The 16,451-nt window shown below is 43.4% G+C and overlaps 2 protein-coding genes across 2 annotated transcripts in view; both read left to right on the top strand.

The window, feature by feature from the left end:
• The window catches only part of LOC141105374 (membrane-spanning 4-domains subfamily A member 4A-like), a 110,351-nt gene extending 104,159 nt beyond the window's left edge, over window positions 1-6,192 (top strand). Inside the window, exon 7 of the mRNA XM_073595243.1 lies at window positions 6,037-6,192. Within this exon, the coding sequence (XP_073451344.1) occupies window positions 6,037-6,132 (96 nt within the window). The 3' untranslated portion in view covers window positions 6,133-6,192. The remainder of the gene's footprint in view (window positions 1-6,036) is intronic.
• Window positions 6,193-11,472: 5,280 nt separating this feature from the next.
• LOC141106392 (uncharacterized) overlaps window positions 11,473-16,451 on the top strand; it is a 108,722-nt gene continuing 103,743 nt past the window's right edge. The window contains exon 1 of the mRNA XM_073597142.1: window positions 11,473-11,666. Within this exon, the coding sequence (XP_073453243.1) occupies window positions 11,665-11,666 (2 nt within the window). The 5' untranslated portion in view covers window positions 11,473-11,664. The remainder of the gene's footprint in view (window positions 11,667-16,451) is intronic.

The following is a 16,451-nucleotide window of genomic DNA, read 5'->3' as shown; positions in this document are numbered from 1 at the left end:
TTGGGCAGTTTCAGCAAGGTTATTTCAAAGATGTAGGATAGGACTTGATCCCAGAAGATGGAGATATATGTGCATGACCAGAAGCGATGTGTCAGGGAAGGCCTGGGGTGTTGACAGAGAGGGCAGATAGAGGAGGTTTGACCTTGTTTGGTCGAAAGGAAGGGTATATGAGCCCTATGCACGATTTTCAATTGGGTTTCCCTCCAAGATTCGTTGGGAATCAATTTGTGTATGGTATTAAGGCCTTGTAGAATTTTATCCACCAGCTCAGTATCCGGAAAGTCTCTTGCCCAATTGGCCGCTGATGAGGCTGTGAGAGGGGGAGTGGTTTTCAGAGGTTGGTAAATATCTGAGATTTTGTATGAGTCCTCAGAGAGAAGGATATCCATGAAAGATGATTTGAACCTTTTACGGTCATCTCTGCGGGCATTTTTCAGAAAGCTGATGCATTGTCCATATTGAAAGGCATGTGACGGTGGGAGTGAGAATTTGTCAGCTATAGTTTGAAAATTGATAGGGCGACCAGTCTCTCTGTCACATAGTAAAGAGAATTTGGTGAGGCCTTTTTGTTGCCATGTGACATAGGGTTGATGTTCCAGACCTGGATGGAAGCTTGGGTTTCCGTGTATCGGAATATGGCTAGAGATGAAGGGTGGTAGTTTGAGGCTTTTCCTCACTTCTCTCCAGGCAATTGCAGTGTCCCGTAGCAGGAGGTTGTGCTGAAGTGATGGTGGAGGTCCAGTGTTAATTTCAAGTGTGCTATTTGCATTTGGAATCTGTTGCTGTCAACTGTAAATATTAGATCCAAAGAGCTTTCACTATCAGTGAAGCAAGCCATCATTAGGCTGAAAAAACAAAACAAACCCATCAGAGAGATAGCAAAAAAAACATACAGATATATATATATATATATATATATATATATATATACATACATACATCGAAGTAATCTAGACAAATAGACAGAGCATGTGAGATGTTGATTGTCAAAAAATTAGGTGTGGCCAAATCAACTGTTTGGAACATCCTTAAAAAGAAAGAATACACCGGTGAGCTCAGCAACACTAAAAGACCCGGAAGACCACGGAAAACAACTGTGGTGGATGACCGAAGAATTCTTTCCCTGATGAAGAAAACACCCTTCACAACAGTTGGCCAGATCAAGAACACTCTCCAGGAGGTAGGTGTATATGTGTCAAAGTCAACAATCAAGAGAAGACTTCACCAGAGTGAATACAGAGGGTTCACCACAAGATGTAAACCATTGGTGAGCCTCAAAAACAGGAAGGCCAGGTTAGAGTTTGCCAAACAACATCTAAAAAAGCCTTCACAGTTCTGGAACAACATCCTATGGACAGATGAGACCAAGATCAACTTGTACCAGAGTGATGGGAAGAGAAGAGTATAGAGAAGGAAAGGAACTGCTCATGATCCAAAGCATACCACCTCATCAGTGAAGCATGGTGGTGGTAGTGTCATGGCGTGGGCATGTATGGCTGCCAATGGAACTGGTTCTCTTATATTTATTGATGATGTGACTGCTGACAAAACAGCAGGATGAATTCTGAAGTGTTTCGGGCAATATTATCTGCTCATATTCAGCAAAATGCTTCAGAAATCATTGGACGGCGCTTCACAGTGCAGATGGACAGTGACCCGAAGCATACTGCGAAAGCAACCAAAGAGTTTTTTAAGGGAAAGAAGTGGAATGTTATGCAATGGCCAAGTCAATTACCTGACCTGAATCCGATTGAGCATGCATTTCACTTGCTGAAGACAAAACTGAAGGGAAAATACCCCAAGAACAAGCAGGAACTTGAAGACCGTTGCAGTAGAGGCCTGGCAGAGCATCATCAGGGATAAAACCCAGCATCTGGTGATGTCTATGAGTTCCAGACTTCAGGCTGTAATTGACTGCAAAGGATTTGCAACCAAGTATTAAAAAGTGAACGTTTGATGGAGGATTGTTAATCTGTCCCATCCCTTAAAAAGTGGGAGGCACATATATAAACTGTTGTAATTCCTACACTGTTCACCTTATTTGGATGTAAATACCCCCAAATTAAAGCTGAATGTCTGCAGTTAAAGTACATCTTGTTCATCCATTGTGGTGGTGTATAGAGCCAAAAAGATTAGAATTGTGTTGATGTCCCAATATTTATGGACCTAACTATATTTGTTTTTGTAGCACCCTGATGGTTAGGCAGGGTTGTTAGTAAATTTACCTGCCAGGTATAGTTGCCTTGGCCAATTGATAGGAGATCAATTGACTCCACCTTAATTCTGGAATTGCTGCACTTCTCTCTTCTGTCACTAGATGGCCGGGTATCTGGGGACATTAGATAAGACAAGAGCATTGCAAGGACAGATTAGGAATAGATGGGGTATCTCATCCAATGGGCAGGGATCTTCTTGGGTCCCTTGGGTGATCTGGGTTCTGTGCCACCTGGACAGCTGTCTGGGTGGACGTGTGTTGTGCTGCCCTGGGCTGCTAGGCCAGAGCCTGAGGCCTATCCTGGGGACATCTGGCTGCTAGGCTGTCTGAGGGCCTATCCAGAAGCAAGAGAACAGCGTAGGGTTGGCACTGCGGATTGCAGTACAACCATAGGGGACGGTTTGACCAGCCAGAGAACCTGTCAGGGTTAGAGGTAGAGGGGAAGCAGTTGCCACGAAGGGACCAACCACCTTATTACCAGGGACCACAGTGAGTAGCTGCAGCAAGTACCAGAGCTGTATTCTCACCAACCGGGGACGGTGAAGAATTGGGAAACTTCAGCAGGTGTCAAGCCAGGGACCCAGCCAGCGAAAGTGACACTTGTAGAGCAGCCTTGTGTGCCAAGCCAGGGACCGAGCAGGTCCGTGGGTTGACGCTTGAGGAGAGTCTGAGTGCCAAGCTAGGGACCCAGCAGGGTGATGCTTGAGGAAGATACTCTGTGAGACGGTTGGAAGAGCTCAGGAGATCCAGTGGCAGTGGATCGGCAAGTTTTGTGAGAGAGACTGGGAGCTCAGTGGAGTGAAGATCTATAAGAAGTGATTGTAGAGGAAGTACAGAAGTTTGTTACAACTTGTGTTAGAAACTGTTATAAGACTGTTGCCATAGGAGATGCAGTGTCCTGCTGGGTGCCTTTCCCTGCATGGCTGTCTACATTTAGAAGTCTTCGAGTCTGCTAATTACCATCGCAACTACTTAAGGGTGTCCTGGCCCTAAACCCTCTCTCCCAAAATTCTGTTCAAGAGAAAATAAATCTCTTTGCATTCAAGAACTGTCTGGTGCCCATGAATCTTCCTTGCATTACACCCACTATGCCTTGTAACACACTCTACACAGAAGGATCTCATTAGACCAAAGGGGACCCGGGATCTTGCTACATTTTGTATACAATTGCAGTACTTTTTAGAGGATCTGAGGCCCCTATTGAAGTGGGTTTACCCATGAAACACGTTCACTAATCAATCGAATCCCAAGGCCAAGATAGACATCTACGTGGCTGTTCAATTTGTGACAATGTTTTTAAAATTAGCTTTTTAACCGATGTTATACCTAATAAAATTGTTATATTTTTTATATATCCTCGTCCGTCTAATATAACCTAGCACATACATTTAAAGTTCCATATTACTCACTGGTTTCTGAATAAATACAATCTCCCAACATGCCATCAGAGCCTGTCTCTCTGGGATAGCCTGGGGCTGTATGGTTGATACATTCTGGATGATCGGTGTGGAGCTATGCAGATTGCATGCTGCTATCTGCATAGCTATCTGCATAGCTCCACACCGATCATCCAGAATGTTCTACTAACTTCTGGAAAGCAGAGGGGGCTATAGGCAGCATAGCAGCAGCAGAACACACTGAGCAGACTAATCAGTGCAGCCACAATCTGCTAGTTAAAAGAGAGCCAAATATGCTTTTGCCTATCAGACCAAACACAGCCACACTGCCTACTAAATATACCTATCAAAACTAAGCTAAGCTATCTAACACCTAGCACATAGCCCCCAACTGTTCCTGATTTCAAGGGATTTTCCCTGATTTGGAACAATGTCCCTGTGTCCCATTTTCCTCCTCATTTGTCCCTCATTTTGGTCTGATCTCTATAGTTGTATATAAAACACACTATTTATCTTTCAAAAAGTGTTTCCCAGTGCTAAACCTTTCATCCCGTTTCCAATTGGTTCCATTTGTGAATTTCAGAAGCCAGTATAAAGGAATAGTAGTGGTAAAAAAAGCACTTATGGGTTTAACTATTTTTGTTTTTGTATAATCTTCCTTTAAGGGGGTGTGACAAGAGGTGCCTACATACTTTTGCTAATAGGTGTCCCTCGTCCCCATCTCAAAAAGTCGGGAGGTATGCTAGCACCTATCTAGGAGGGTGCTACACAACTATTACATTTGCATCCCAAAGTTTCTGTGGGAGTTCCTCTGTGTACAAAGGCAGCTCACATATCACCTAGAAGCCCCATCAGTATAGTTTTGATAAAACCAATCAAAATCCATTACCTTAAACACGTTTAGATGCATTGGTTCCAGAAAGACCCTATTACAAGTTCTGAGATTCTATTTACCTTAGAGTGGGGGTCAGCAACCCGTTGATCGCGGTCCACCTGTCGACCGCCAGCAGGTGACAGGTGGAGTGCGAACAGGTTCCTGCGCTGCCGACACCTGCCTTCTATGTGCAAGTCCTTGTCTCGCGGCTGCGCCGCGCCATCTATGTCCCGGTGTCCCTCTCTCCCTCCCTCCTCCATCGCCGCTGTGATCAGTAAACAGCGGAGACCAGGAGAAAGCACAGCCCAGGATGGAGGGCGGGAGGAAGAGCTGGCCAAACAAATTTTTATGCTAAACTGCTGGTGATTGGGTGCTAGCACACAGAGTGCATTCTGAGCACAACGCACTCCTGATCCCTGCATTCTGAGAGCAACCCACTCCAGGTTCCTGCGTTCTGACCGCAACGCACTCCTGATCCCAGCATTCTGAGCGCAACGCACTCCTGAACCTTGCATTCTGACCGCAACGCACTCCTGATCCCTGCATTCTGACCGTAATGCACTCCTGAACCCTGCATCCTGACCGCAAAGCACTCCTGATCCCTGCATTCTGACCGCAACACACTCCTGATCCCTGCATTCTGACCGCGACGCGCTCCTGAACCCTGCATTCTGACTGCAACGCGCTCCTGATCCCTGCATTCTGACCGCAAGGTGCTCCTGATCCCTGCATTCTGATCGCAACGCGCTCCTGATCCCTGCATTCTCTGCATAACGCACTCCAAAACCCTGCACTCTCTTGTAATACTTATTTTTGTGCCACTGTGCCCAGTGATCTTTGACTTCATCTGTGTTGTTCAAGTAGATCTCCATCTCTCGAAAGCTGCCTACCCCTGCCTCAGAGGATTGTTCTAAAAACCTAGTAATAAAACAAACAGAAGCTTTATCTTGTTTGGTATTCTTTATTGTAGGTTATGTTCATGTTTGTTCATGTTTAAGAGATTTCCTTCTATAATTCGTATTTCCTAGAAATTTGTCCTCATACTCTCTAGCCTTAAGCCTCTTACACACGATCCGATTGTTGGCCAACAGAGCGTCAGACTTTTGTCCGAAGGGGGTCTCGGGAACTTGTCTTGCATACAAATGGTACACAATTGTCAGCCAATAAACATGAACGTAGTGACGTACTACATGGAATTTCAGCTCTTGAGCGCCACCCTTTGGGCACTTTCTGCTAATGTCGTGTGGTAAGCATTGATTCCGAGCATGCGTGTTTCTACTTTGGACTTTTTGTGTGACGGACTTGTGTATGAAAATCTGACAACAGAACATTGTCCGCCGAAAATTTACTAGCCTGCCATCCAAGTTGGACAACAATTGCATGATGGGAGCGTACTAACGGTCGGATTTTAGGCAAACAGTCTGTCATCACACAATTCCCTGCCAAAAATCTGATCGTGTGTACGAGGCTTTAAACCTTGGTCAGAATATTTTCTCTTGCTCCTCAGAAATAATATCCTTTAATGATTATTGTACTATTCTCTTCTGCAGGTGTTCCTGATACAGAACGATGTCGTCTTTGGCATGAATTCTGGTGTTCCTTATCCTCAAACTACCACTTATGCTCAACCACCACCACTGGCATAATCATTTAATGTAGTTAAACTTTGAGCAATCCATTAATAAAGAGAACCTGTCACCCACATATTTTATGGATGGATCAGCTTTCTATTGGATTCAGTAACTTAGCAATATTAGTAAATTCTTAGATTGTGTTTCTAAAAGTGATTTCTATTGAAAAAGCAGGTTTCTTAATATGTTGGACTGACTGGGAGGCAGCATTCGAAAGGGGATTATCTTTTTCACCTCTGTCAGTACCATTTGTCAGCTCTCTATGGTTAGTCCTTCCCAGGACTTTTTTTGTCAGAGAATAGGTGCAGAAACTCCCCCCTTCTGAGTCACTTCTTGTCTTTGCCCCCTTCCCACCTCCGAGCAACATCCCTTGGTTCCACCCCTACCCACCTCCTAGTACCAAACCTTTTAAAGAATACAGGACCAAGTGTCATTTTGTGGTGATAAGTAATTTGTATGGAATTTGGTAATAATAAGAAAAGCAGTAAAGTAGATCCCCTGTAACCAGCAACAATAGATCCTTCCCAGCAACAATTCATTCCCCCAGCAATAATAGACCCCCAGCATCAACTCAGCATTAATAGACTCTCTAGCAGCCAGCAACAATAGACCACTCCCTCAATAGTAGATCCCTTCCAGCAACAATTGACCCCCCCCGCAGCAACATAAGCCCAACCAACAACAATAGTTCTCCCACCAGCAACAATAGACCTCCCCAACAACAATAGAATGCCATGCAAAATCAGATCCCCCAACAGCCAGCAACAATAGAGCCCTCCCTCAACTGTAGATCCCTTCCAGCAACAACTGCCCCCCCCGCCAGCAATAAAATATCCCCCACCAGCAACAATAATAGACCTCCGCCTTGCAAAAATAGAACCTCTCCGGGAAAAAATTGATCCCCCAGCAGCCAGCATCAATAGACCCCCCCAGTGCCATTACATTCAGTGCTGGAGGTGCCGTTCCCACCAGGAGAACACAGTGATTTTTACTAGCGGCTATAACAGCTGCTAGCAATAATCACATGTAAAGTCCGGCAGGCTCGTTGTACCTAAGTCTATCAATCTACCAACTTGAGTACATTCAGACTGCCTATACAGGATTCAAATCTCGGCTGGTTTCTGCTGAACTGCTGTCTATGGCTGGCTTAAAGCGGGGTTCCACCCAAATTTTGAACAATATCTGTATGTATTCTCTTCCTTGCCTAGATGCTGACATGCCGTTTAAAAAAATTTAAATCGCCGTAATTACCTTTTATTTTTCTATTCTTCTTTGCACTTCCTGGTTCTCCTCCCGTGGGAGTAGGCGTGTTTCTAGCCTCTCCCAGACTCCTGGGAGCTAGTCTCAGGCTTCCCAGGATGCCACTGAGCATGTGCGGGAACGAGCAGTGAATGCTGGGAGCACAGCATTCACCACATCCAGGAAATAAATTCTTGTGGGCTTCAAATGCCCACAATGAAGATGGAAACCGCCTGCAGTGAATAATATAAGTTATTCTTTCCGACGAAATCTGACACAGGCGGACATATTACACACAATATGTGAGTATGTAATGCTGAGAAGAAAAGTTTGTGAATGAACTCAAAAAAAAAAAAAAACGATAGATAGGTGGACCCCTGCTTTAAGCGCGTATCTGGGTATTATAGGAGATTACTATATAATTTTAATAATTAGTGAGTGGATCATTTTCCAATAACTTTGTAATACTTGGCAATACCAGAAGACATGGCTTAGAATGCTTGTTTCTCTATTGCCTCTCCAGCATGTGAATACTCACAATTTTGAGTAGGAGTCCTACACCAAATGGAAAATATTTTGTTGTTCGCCTCCTGAGCGCATTCACTAATGGAACATTTGGGAGCTAGTAGGCATATATTCTGCCATTGCTCATCTGTCAAAGAAAGATTTAATTCTTTTTCTCAGTGTTTTTAGACCATTTAGGTTTCTCAAGAGCAGCGTATATCCACAAAATCAGATGGGTTTTTTGGCCCTTTATGTATACAGATTGTTACAGTTGAATCAAAAATGATGGATTTACAAGCAAATTCAACAAGGTAGGTTTCCCATCACCGTTCAAGCCTCAATTTCTTCTCTAGGCAAGAGTGTGCCTTGGGTGAAGAATGCTAAAGGGGGATTCCTATCTTGCCAATGGCAAAAGAATTCAGAGGAATTTCTATGTGGAAAAGTGGTATTACCTTTTAGGGAAGTTACTAGGTTACATAGTAGGTAGGGTTGAATAAAGACAATAGTCCATCCAGTTCAACCTGTGTTGGTGTGTGTTTGTGTAGATAATAATTTCCCATATCCCCGTATATTGTGTTCGCTAAGATGCACGTCCAAGAGTCTTTTAAAACCATCAATACTTCCTACTGACACCACAGATTGTGGAAGAGATTTCCACATCCTGACAGTGAAAAACCCCATAGCAGCTTATCGTGTGGCCCTGTGTGTTCTTACACTCCATGGGACTGAAAAGTTTCATACGTATGCTAGGATCACCCTTATATTTGTATATCACTATCATATCTCCTCTCAAGCGTCTCTTCTCCAGGGAGAATACATTTAATGCTTGTAGTCGTTCCTCGTAATTGAGGTCCTCCAGTCCCCATATTATTTAGTCGCCTTGCTCTGGACTCTCTCCAACTCCAGCACATCCTTACTGAGGATTGGTGACCAGAACTGGATGGAATACTCCAGATGTGGCCAAACCAGAGTTTTATAAAGTAGCAGGATTATAGTTTTATCTCTGGAGTAAATCCCCTTTTTAATGCATGCTAATATTCTGCTGGCTTTGCTTGCTGCAGCTTGGCATAGACTGAGCAATAGCATGCAATCTTCTACTATGACCCCCAGATCCTTCTCCATCCTGGAATCCCCCAGGGGTTCTCCCACTAGTGAGGAATTTGCATTTATATTTTTAACCACCAAGTGCATTACCTTACATTTTTCAATGTTAAACCTAATTTGCCATCTAGTTGCCCACTCCATTAATTTATTCAGGTCCTCTACATGAAGGAGTCCTCTCACCTTTCACAGAGAAGGTTGGAGCTTTACAACGCGAATAGAGTATTCTTAAGCCTCGTAAACACGATTGGTTTGTTGGCCAACAAAACCATGGACTTTTGTCCGAAGTGCGTTGGCCCAAACTTGTCTTGCATATACATGGCCATACAATTGTTGGCCAACAAATGCGATGTTAGTGACGTACTACGTTGTTTTTCAGCTCTTTAGCGCCACCCTTTGGGCTCCTTCTGCTAATTTCATGTTAGTAGAAGTTTGGTGAGTGTTGATTCATGCTTTTTATTTAGCACTTTTCATTTCGCACTTTTCAGTTCACGCTTTTCAGTTCACTCTTTTCAGTTCGTTTCTGAAAGGCCGTTCGTCAACCAGCCATGTTGCAGAATCAGCAGGAGATAACGTGTTATTTATTATTGGCCTTGGAGTTATTGACATTATTTTTTTGGTTGAATAATATTTGATTTGGTATATTTTCTACATTTTTGGATGCATAGAATGCACTTTTTGGTTAAGTTCTATTGGCAGATAGCATGTCTAATTTTATTGGTTTGGTTTTCTTTTTTTAATGCACGATAAAAAAATTGTGTAGAATAATACTTGGCTGTGTTTTACTTCAATTTACAGTTTGAGAATAGGGAGAGTCAGATGGGAGCTTTTCATCGTATATTCCGACCATGTGTATGCCCCATCGGTCTTTTTTCGTTGAAAATTCAGACGGACTTAGATAGAGAACATGTTCTATATTTTTCTGACGGAACAGATTGCGATTGGAAAAAACGCTCTTCTGTATGCTGTTCCGACGCACCAAAAATGACGCATGCTCTGAAGCAAGTACGAGACAGAAGCTATTGGCTACTGGATATTGAACTTCCGTTTTCTAGTCCCGTTGTACGTGTTGTACGTCACCGCGTTCTAGACAGTCGGAATTTGGTGTGACCGTGTGTATGCAAGAGAGCTTGAGCGGAATTCTGTCGGAACTCCATCGGAAAAACCTTCAGGAGTTTATTCCGACGGCAAAACCGGTCGTGTGTACAGGGCATTACATTTTTAAAAAATGTAAAATTGACAAGGAACACCAACATAGTTGTATCTTTGATCTTAAAAACTACGGGATAATAGTTTTGTGGCAACTTGCCCAAATAAAAAAACAAGCATAATACTATTATTCTTGATATCACTAGAAAAAAAAAGCCTTTGAAAATTTAATTTGCAATAACTCGATCAGTATCACCAGCAAAGCAGCATCATTATTATCCCATCAAAGAAGAAGAGAATTGTGCGCTGCATTTCGAGATTTCATAATTTTCCACGTCACGAATGTTAATTCTCCATCATTAGGAATGCTAGTTTACAAGACCGACCGCTTCTGGCTCATTCTTGCTTCCAAGCATGCGTGTTTGTACTTTGGACTTTTGTCCGACGGACTTGTGTGCACACGCTCAAAAAATCCGACAACACACATTTGTCCGCGTATAATTTTTAAACCTGCTAGCCAACATTTGTCCGCAGAAAATTCAACAACAATTGTCCGATGGAGCATACACACGTTCGAGACGGATTTTCCTGTCATCCTCCTGAAGGAAAGTCTGATCGTGTGTACGCAGCTTTAGGGTTGCTCCTATCGTTGGGTGCTTGTCGATATCGTCTTTCTTTGTGTGTGCAGACCATGGTATAGTGGTCAACAGGCTAGCTTCCCAATTTTGTTCTATGGTCACTCATGCTTTTTTTGCATGAGTGTAGAAACCAGTCTGCAATTCTCTGTAAATGACATGTGTAACACTAATTTTTAGGGTTTAGCAGGCTTAGACCTCTAAATGTTTGTTTATCAATATTTTTTACAACCTTTTGTTTCTAGAGAGATGAAGGATTGTTTTCTCCGAACACAAGGTCTCTTGTCTAGCCACATAAAAACAGCCAATTTAAAATAGGCTTGTGAAACTGCTAAGCTGACCTGATGCAAGTCACAGCCGAAGGTGCCTTCGTGCACGTTTAAAAGCGCGACATGACCTCTGAAAACCAGGAATCTTGCATCTGCAAGCTTTGACATTTCCTGGTAGTGTTAAAGGCTGGCCCACCTCCTCCCACCTCCTCCAACACAATCTTGTTGTCCAGCGAGGTTGCCCAGAGCAGTAATGAGCTAATAAATGCAGGAGATGGCATTGGCAAACTAAAATTACTTGATAGTGTTGCAGGACTTCTAAGTCCTAAGTCATTAGAGGTCCTGCAGCACATTTGCGAACTATGTAAGATACGAACACTTTGCGCAACTGGTCAGTTTACCTTTTTTTTTTTTGTGATTCATAAGTTAAATAAATGCACTTAGTATCAGAATGTACATAGCTGTGCTGGTGCAGGTATGTGAAACAGGTAGGGCTTATGTCATGCAATCACTATCGTCACACAGACAACAAAGCTAAAGGTAATGTGAGAAGCTGTAAGGACTGTGAGATCTGATCTGACAACTAAAAGGAACTTAGGAGACAAAAGCTGCAGTTCCGCAGTTAAAGGTTTCCGAGCAGCTACATCAACATGTGAGTACCTACAGGATGTATTGTACATATCTATATAGCCCTGACCTATAACATGGTATTTAAGTTTTAATCTTTTTACATAGTTCTTCCTCTAATTTATATCATACCTTGTTAGTGTATCCACAAGCATTTCCCTTTCTTTTTTGCAACATCTTTGGACTAAAAATAGCTATGCCAATGTACACTGCATTAGCAATTTCTGCTGTAGTCACTGCTGTCACTTAGGCATATGTCCAAAGGAAGATTATACAAAGTCTACAGGACGTGTACAGCGCAGGGAGAGAAAACATGAACTGCGTAAAGAAAAAAGTGTATTTTTTTTTTAATAGAAGCATTTTGTGATCCTGTTTTACTTTACAGTACTTAAAAAATAGTGATTCTTTCATGCTTAGTTCTATGTTATGTATAGATATACTGTATATATACGAGGGGCGTCCAAGTCAAACTGGGACTTTTGAGTTTATATAACAAAAAACTAATTTCAAGGAGTGGAAACTGCATTTATTTTTCGACATACTCCCCTGCTTCCTTTATACACTTATCCCAACGTTTACCTAATGTCTGGAAAGCTTTGGCTTAGAAGGATTTGTCAGTACGCCTGAACTATCCTAGGAAAGCCTGCTTCACTTCCTCATCAGTGCTCATCTCAATTTCATGACAGGTTATGCAATGATTATCCAGGCTTATCAGACTTTTCTACATGCTGAATTTTCACAGGAATGACTGCTAGGGGCCGGTAACCACCACGGCGGGAATCGTCACTGACGGACGTGCGGCCAATCTTTGAAACATTTACACCATTCAAATGTCTAATGCCCCATACACACGGTCGGATTTTCCAACGGAAAATGTGTGATAGGACCTTGTTGTTGAAAATTCCGACCGTGTGTAGGCTCCATCACACATTTTCCATTGGATTTTCCGACACACAAAGTTTGAGAGCAGGCTATAAAATTTTCTGACAACAAAATCCGTTGTCGGAATTTCCGATCGTGTGTACACAAATCTGACGCACAAAGTGCCACGCATGCTCAGAATAAATAAAGAGATGAAAGCTATTGGCTACTGCCCCGTTTATAGTCCCGACGTACGTGTTTTACGTCACCGCGTTCAGAATGATCGGATTTTCCGACAACTTTGTGTGACCGTGTGTATGCAAGACATGTTTGAGCCAACATCCGTCGGAAAAAATTCTAGGATTTTCTTGTCGGAATGTCCGATCAATGTCCGACCGTGTGTACAGGGCATTACTGCGGCTGAGCTTCCCATCATTGTACTGTGCTCAAAGTCTTCTGTAGATACCCGCTGGTTTTACACCTTCGTTCACAAGAAACGGAATGACCACATGCTGTTCCATGCACCCACTAACACTGTTGTCTGCCATATTGATTAACAGTTTCTGGTTTTACAAATAAATATCTGAAAGGTGTGGCATGCATTTGTATTCAGCCCTCTTTACTTTGATACCCCTAACTAAAATCTAGTGGAACCAATTGCCTTCAGAAGTCCCCTAATTTAAAGAGTCCACCTGTGTGTAATTTAATCTCAGTATAAATAGAGCTGCTCTGTGAAGCTCTCAGAAGTTTGTTAGAGAACCTTAGAGAACAAACAGCATCACAAAAGGCCAAGGAACACAACAGACAGGTTAGGGATAAAGTTGTGGAGAAGTTTAAAGCAAGGTTAGGTAATAAAAAAAATCCCAAGCTTTGAACATCTTATGGAGCACTGTTGAATCCATCATCCAAAAATGGAAAGAGTATAGCACAATTGCAAACCTACCAAGACATGGCCATCCACCTAAACTGAAAGGCCGAAAAGCAGCCAAGAGGCCCATGGTAACTCTGGAGGAGCTGCAGAGATTCACAGCTCAGTTGGGAGAATCTGTCTACAGGACAACTATTAGCCGTGCACTCCACAAATCTGGCCTTTATGGAAGAATGGCAAGAAGAAAGCCATTGTCCCCCACACGGCTTCTCGCAAACTGCAAACATGTAGAAGAAGGTGCTCTGGTCAGATGAAACCAAAACAGCATTTTGCTTTTAGGCCAAAAAGTTCAATTTGTGGCAGAAAACTAACACTGCACATCACCCTGAACACACCATCCCCACCATGAAACATGGTGGTGGCAGCTTCATGCTGTGAGGATGCTGTTCTTCAGCAGGAACAGAGAAGCTGGTCAAAATTGATGGGAAGATGGATGAAGCCACATACGGGGCAATCTTATGCCCCGTACACACGATCGGACATTCCGACAACAAAATCCATGGATTTGTTCCGACGGATGTTGGCTCAAACTTGTCTTGCATACACACGGTCACACAAATCTTGTCGGAAATTCCGAACGTCAAGAACGCAGTGCTGTACAACACATACGATGAGCCGAGAAAAAGAAAGTTCAATGGCCAGTGCGGCTCTTCTGCTTGATTACGAGCATGCGCGGAACTTTGTGCGTCGGAATTGTGTACACACGATGGGAATTTACGACAACTGATTTTGATGTTGGAAAATTTGAGATCCGGTTTGAGATTGTGTGCCAGAAATTCCGATGGAAATTCCGACCGTGTGTAGGCTCCATTTGACGTTTTCCGACAACAAGCTCCCATCGAACATTTTCCGTCCGAAAATCGGACCGTATGTACGGGGCATAAGAAGAAAACCTGGTAGAGTCTGCAAAAGATTTGAGACTGGGACGGAGGTTCACCTTCCAGCAGGACACTAAACATATAGCCAGAGCTACAATGGAATGGTTTAGATCAAAGCATATTCATGTGTTATAATGGCCCAGTCAAAATCCAGACCTAAATACAATTGAGATTCTGCGGCAAGACTTGAAAATTGCTGTTCACAGATGCTCTCCATCCAATCTGACAGAGCTTGAGCTATTTTGCAAAGAAGAATGGGTAAAAATTTCACTCTCTAGATTTGCAAAGCTGGTAGAGACATCCCCAAAAAGACCTGCAGCTGTAATTGCAATGAAAGGTGGTTCTAAAAAGTATTGATTCAGGGGGGCTGGATACAAATGCATGGCACATATTCATTTGTAAGAAATTTTGAAAACCATTTATCATTTTCCTTCTACTTCACAATTATGTGCCACTTTGTGTTGATCGATCACATAAAAGCCCAATAAAATACAACCAAAAATGTAAATGTACATGACAAAATGTGCAAAATTTTAAGGGGGGTGAATACTTTTTTAAAGCACTGTATATATATATCTATATATATATATATCTATATATATATATATATAGATATATATATATACACACACACACACATACAGAGGCGTATCTAGTGATGAAAATGGCACCTATGGCAAGCACTGAAACTGCGCCCCTGTCAAAACATTCGAAACCTATCACAAAACTACTAAGTCAAGCTCTTTAATCTTTCAATTAAGCCCCCTACAGGCCCAGGCCCCCTACATCTGTACTGGCTGCCCCTCCTCCCCCCTCCCCCGATGGTGGTGGCTCTGGTGTCTCAGGACTCCAGTAAAAATAAAAAGTACACAGCCTCATCTGATGCCTGTAATAATAAGACCTCTCACAGCGCGCTGCTCCCCGCCAGCCCCTCCTCTTTTCTCGTCTGTCCAAGGTGATGTAATGTACAGTACAAGCACCTGGGGTGGATGGGAGGGAGGAGGGGCTGGCAGGGAGCAGTGCGCCATGAGAGGTCTTATTACAGCCGCTGCCCGTGCTAGACTGTATGTGTTGCAGTCTTGCAGAGCCTCTTATGGTGCCCCCTAATGGCCCCAAGCCCTCGGGCAGTGCCAGTGTTGCCAACCCCCCGAAGTGAAATTTACTGGCAGAATGACGAAATTTACAAACGGCACCAATTTTTTACTGACACTGCAAAAAAGTACCTAAATTACAGTTTTACAGTGCCAAACAGTGCAGATATCAATATTTAAACTATAAACATATAGCTAGTGCTATTAGCAATGTGTTTAAGTTAAACAAAAGTAAAAAAACATTTCTTCATTGGCATGAAGATCAGGTTACTATACCCCAGGCAGCACAGAGTTCCCTCAGAGTCTGCAGGATTCCCCCTCCTCTCAGGTGCACAGTGCAACGCTCAGTCAGATGGCTCCAGCTTGGTGGCTCTGGTTTTAACCTATAGTCTCCTCTCCATAGTCCACATGTCTGACTTCTCCCATAACCCCCATCCTGACGGCGCTCCCACTGTTGACTCCTCTCCAGACTCCCCCTCAGAGACTGTAGACATGATAAAAGGAGATGGTTAGAGGCTGTAGACATTATAAAAGGAGATGGTTAGAGGCTGTAGACATGATAAAAGGTGATGGTTAGAGGCTGCGGAGTGCGGACATGATAAAAGGAGATGGTCAGAGGCTGCGGATATGATACAGGAGACAGTCAGAGGCTGCGGACACGATACAGAAGATGGTCAGAGACTGTGGACATGGTAGTTTCCTCCTCTGCCCCCTTCATATTACCATACTTCTCTACATCAGTGTCCTTCCTCTTGTGCCCCTTTCACTGTGCTGCTGCAGTCCACCACCTCCAGCCTGCTCTTTGAAGGGATTATTGGCTGGGGCCGCTCCTGACTGACTGAATCACTCACTCTCATATACTCCCCCGGGCCAGGCCTTGGCCCCTGTCTGACTCTCTCTGGGACTGACTCAGAGTCACTCTGTCTATCCCCCCGCCCTGAGTGAGCACACTGAGTAGCAGAGGAGAGCACTGTGACTGTCCGAGGCAGGGAAATACCACAATTCTGAAGCTGCCTGTGGTGAAGCTGGACTTTGCCTTTCTTTCATACTTC

Source organism: Aquarana catesbeiana, linkage group LG08 (assembly GCF_042186555.1).
Source record: "Aquarana catesbeiana isolate 2022-GZ linkage group LG08, ASM4218655v1, whole genome shotgun sequence".
Taxonomy (NCBI): domain Eukaryota; kingdom Metazoa; phylum Chordata; class Amphibia; order Anura; family Ranidae; genus Aquarana; species Aquarana catesbeiana.
Note: the sequence above shows the minus strand (reverse complement) of the source record. Positions and strands in the feature narration are given on the sequence as shown.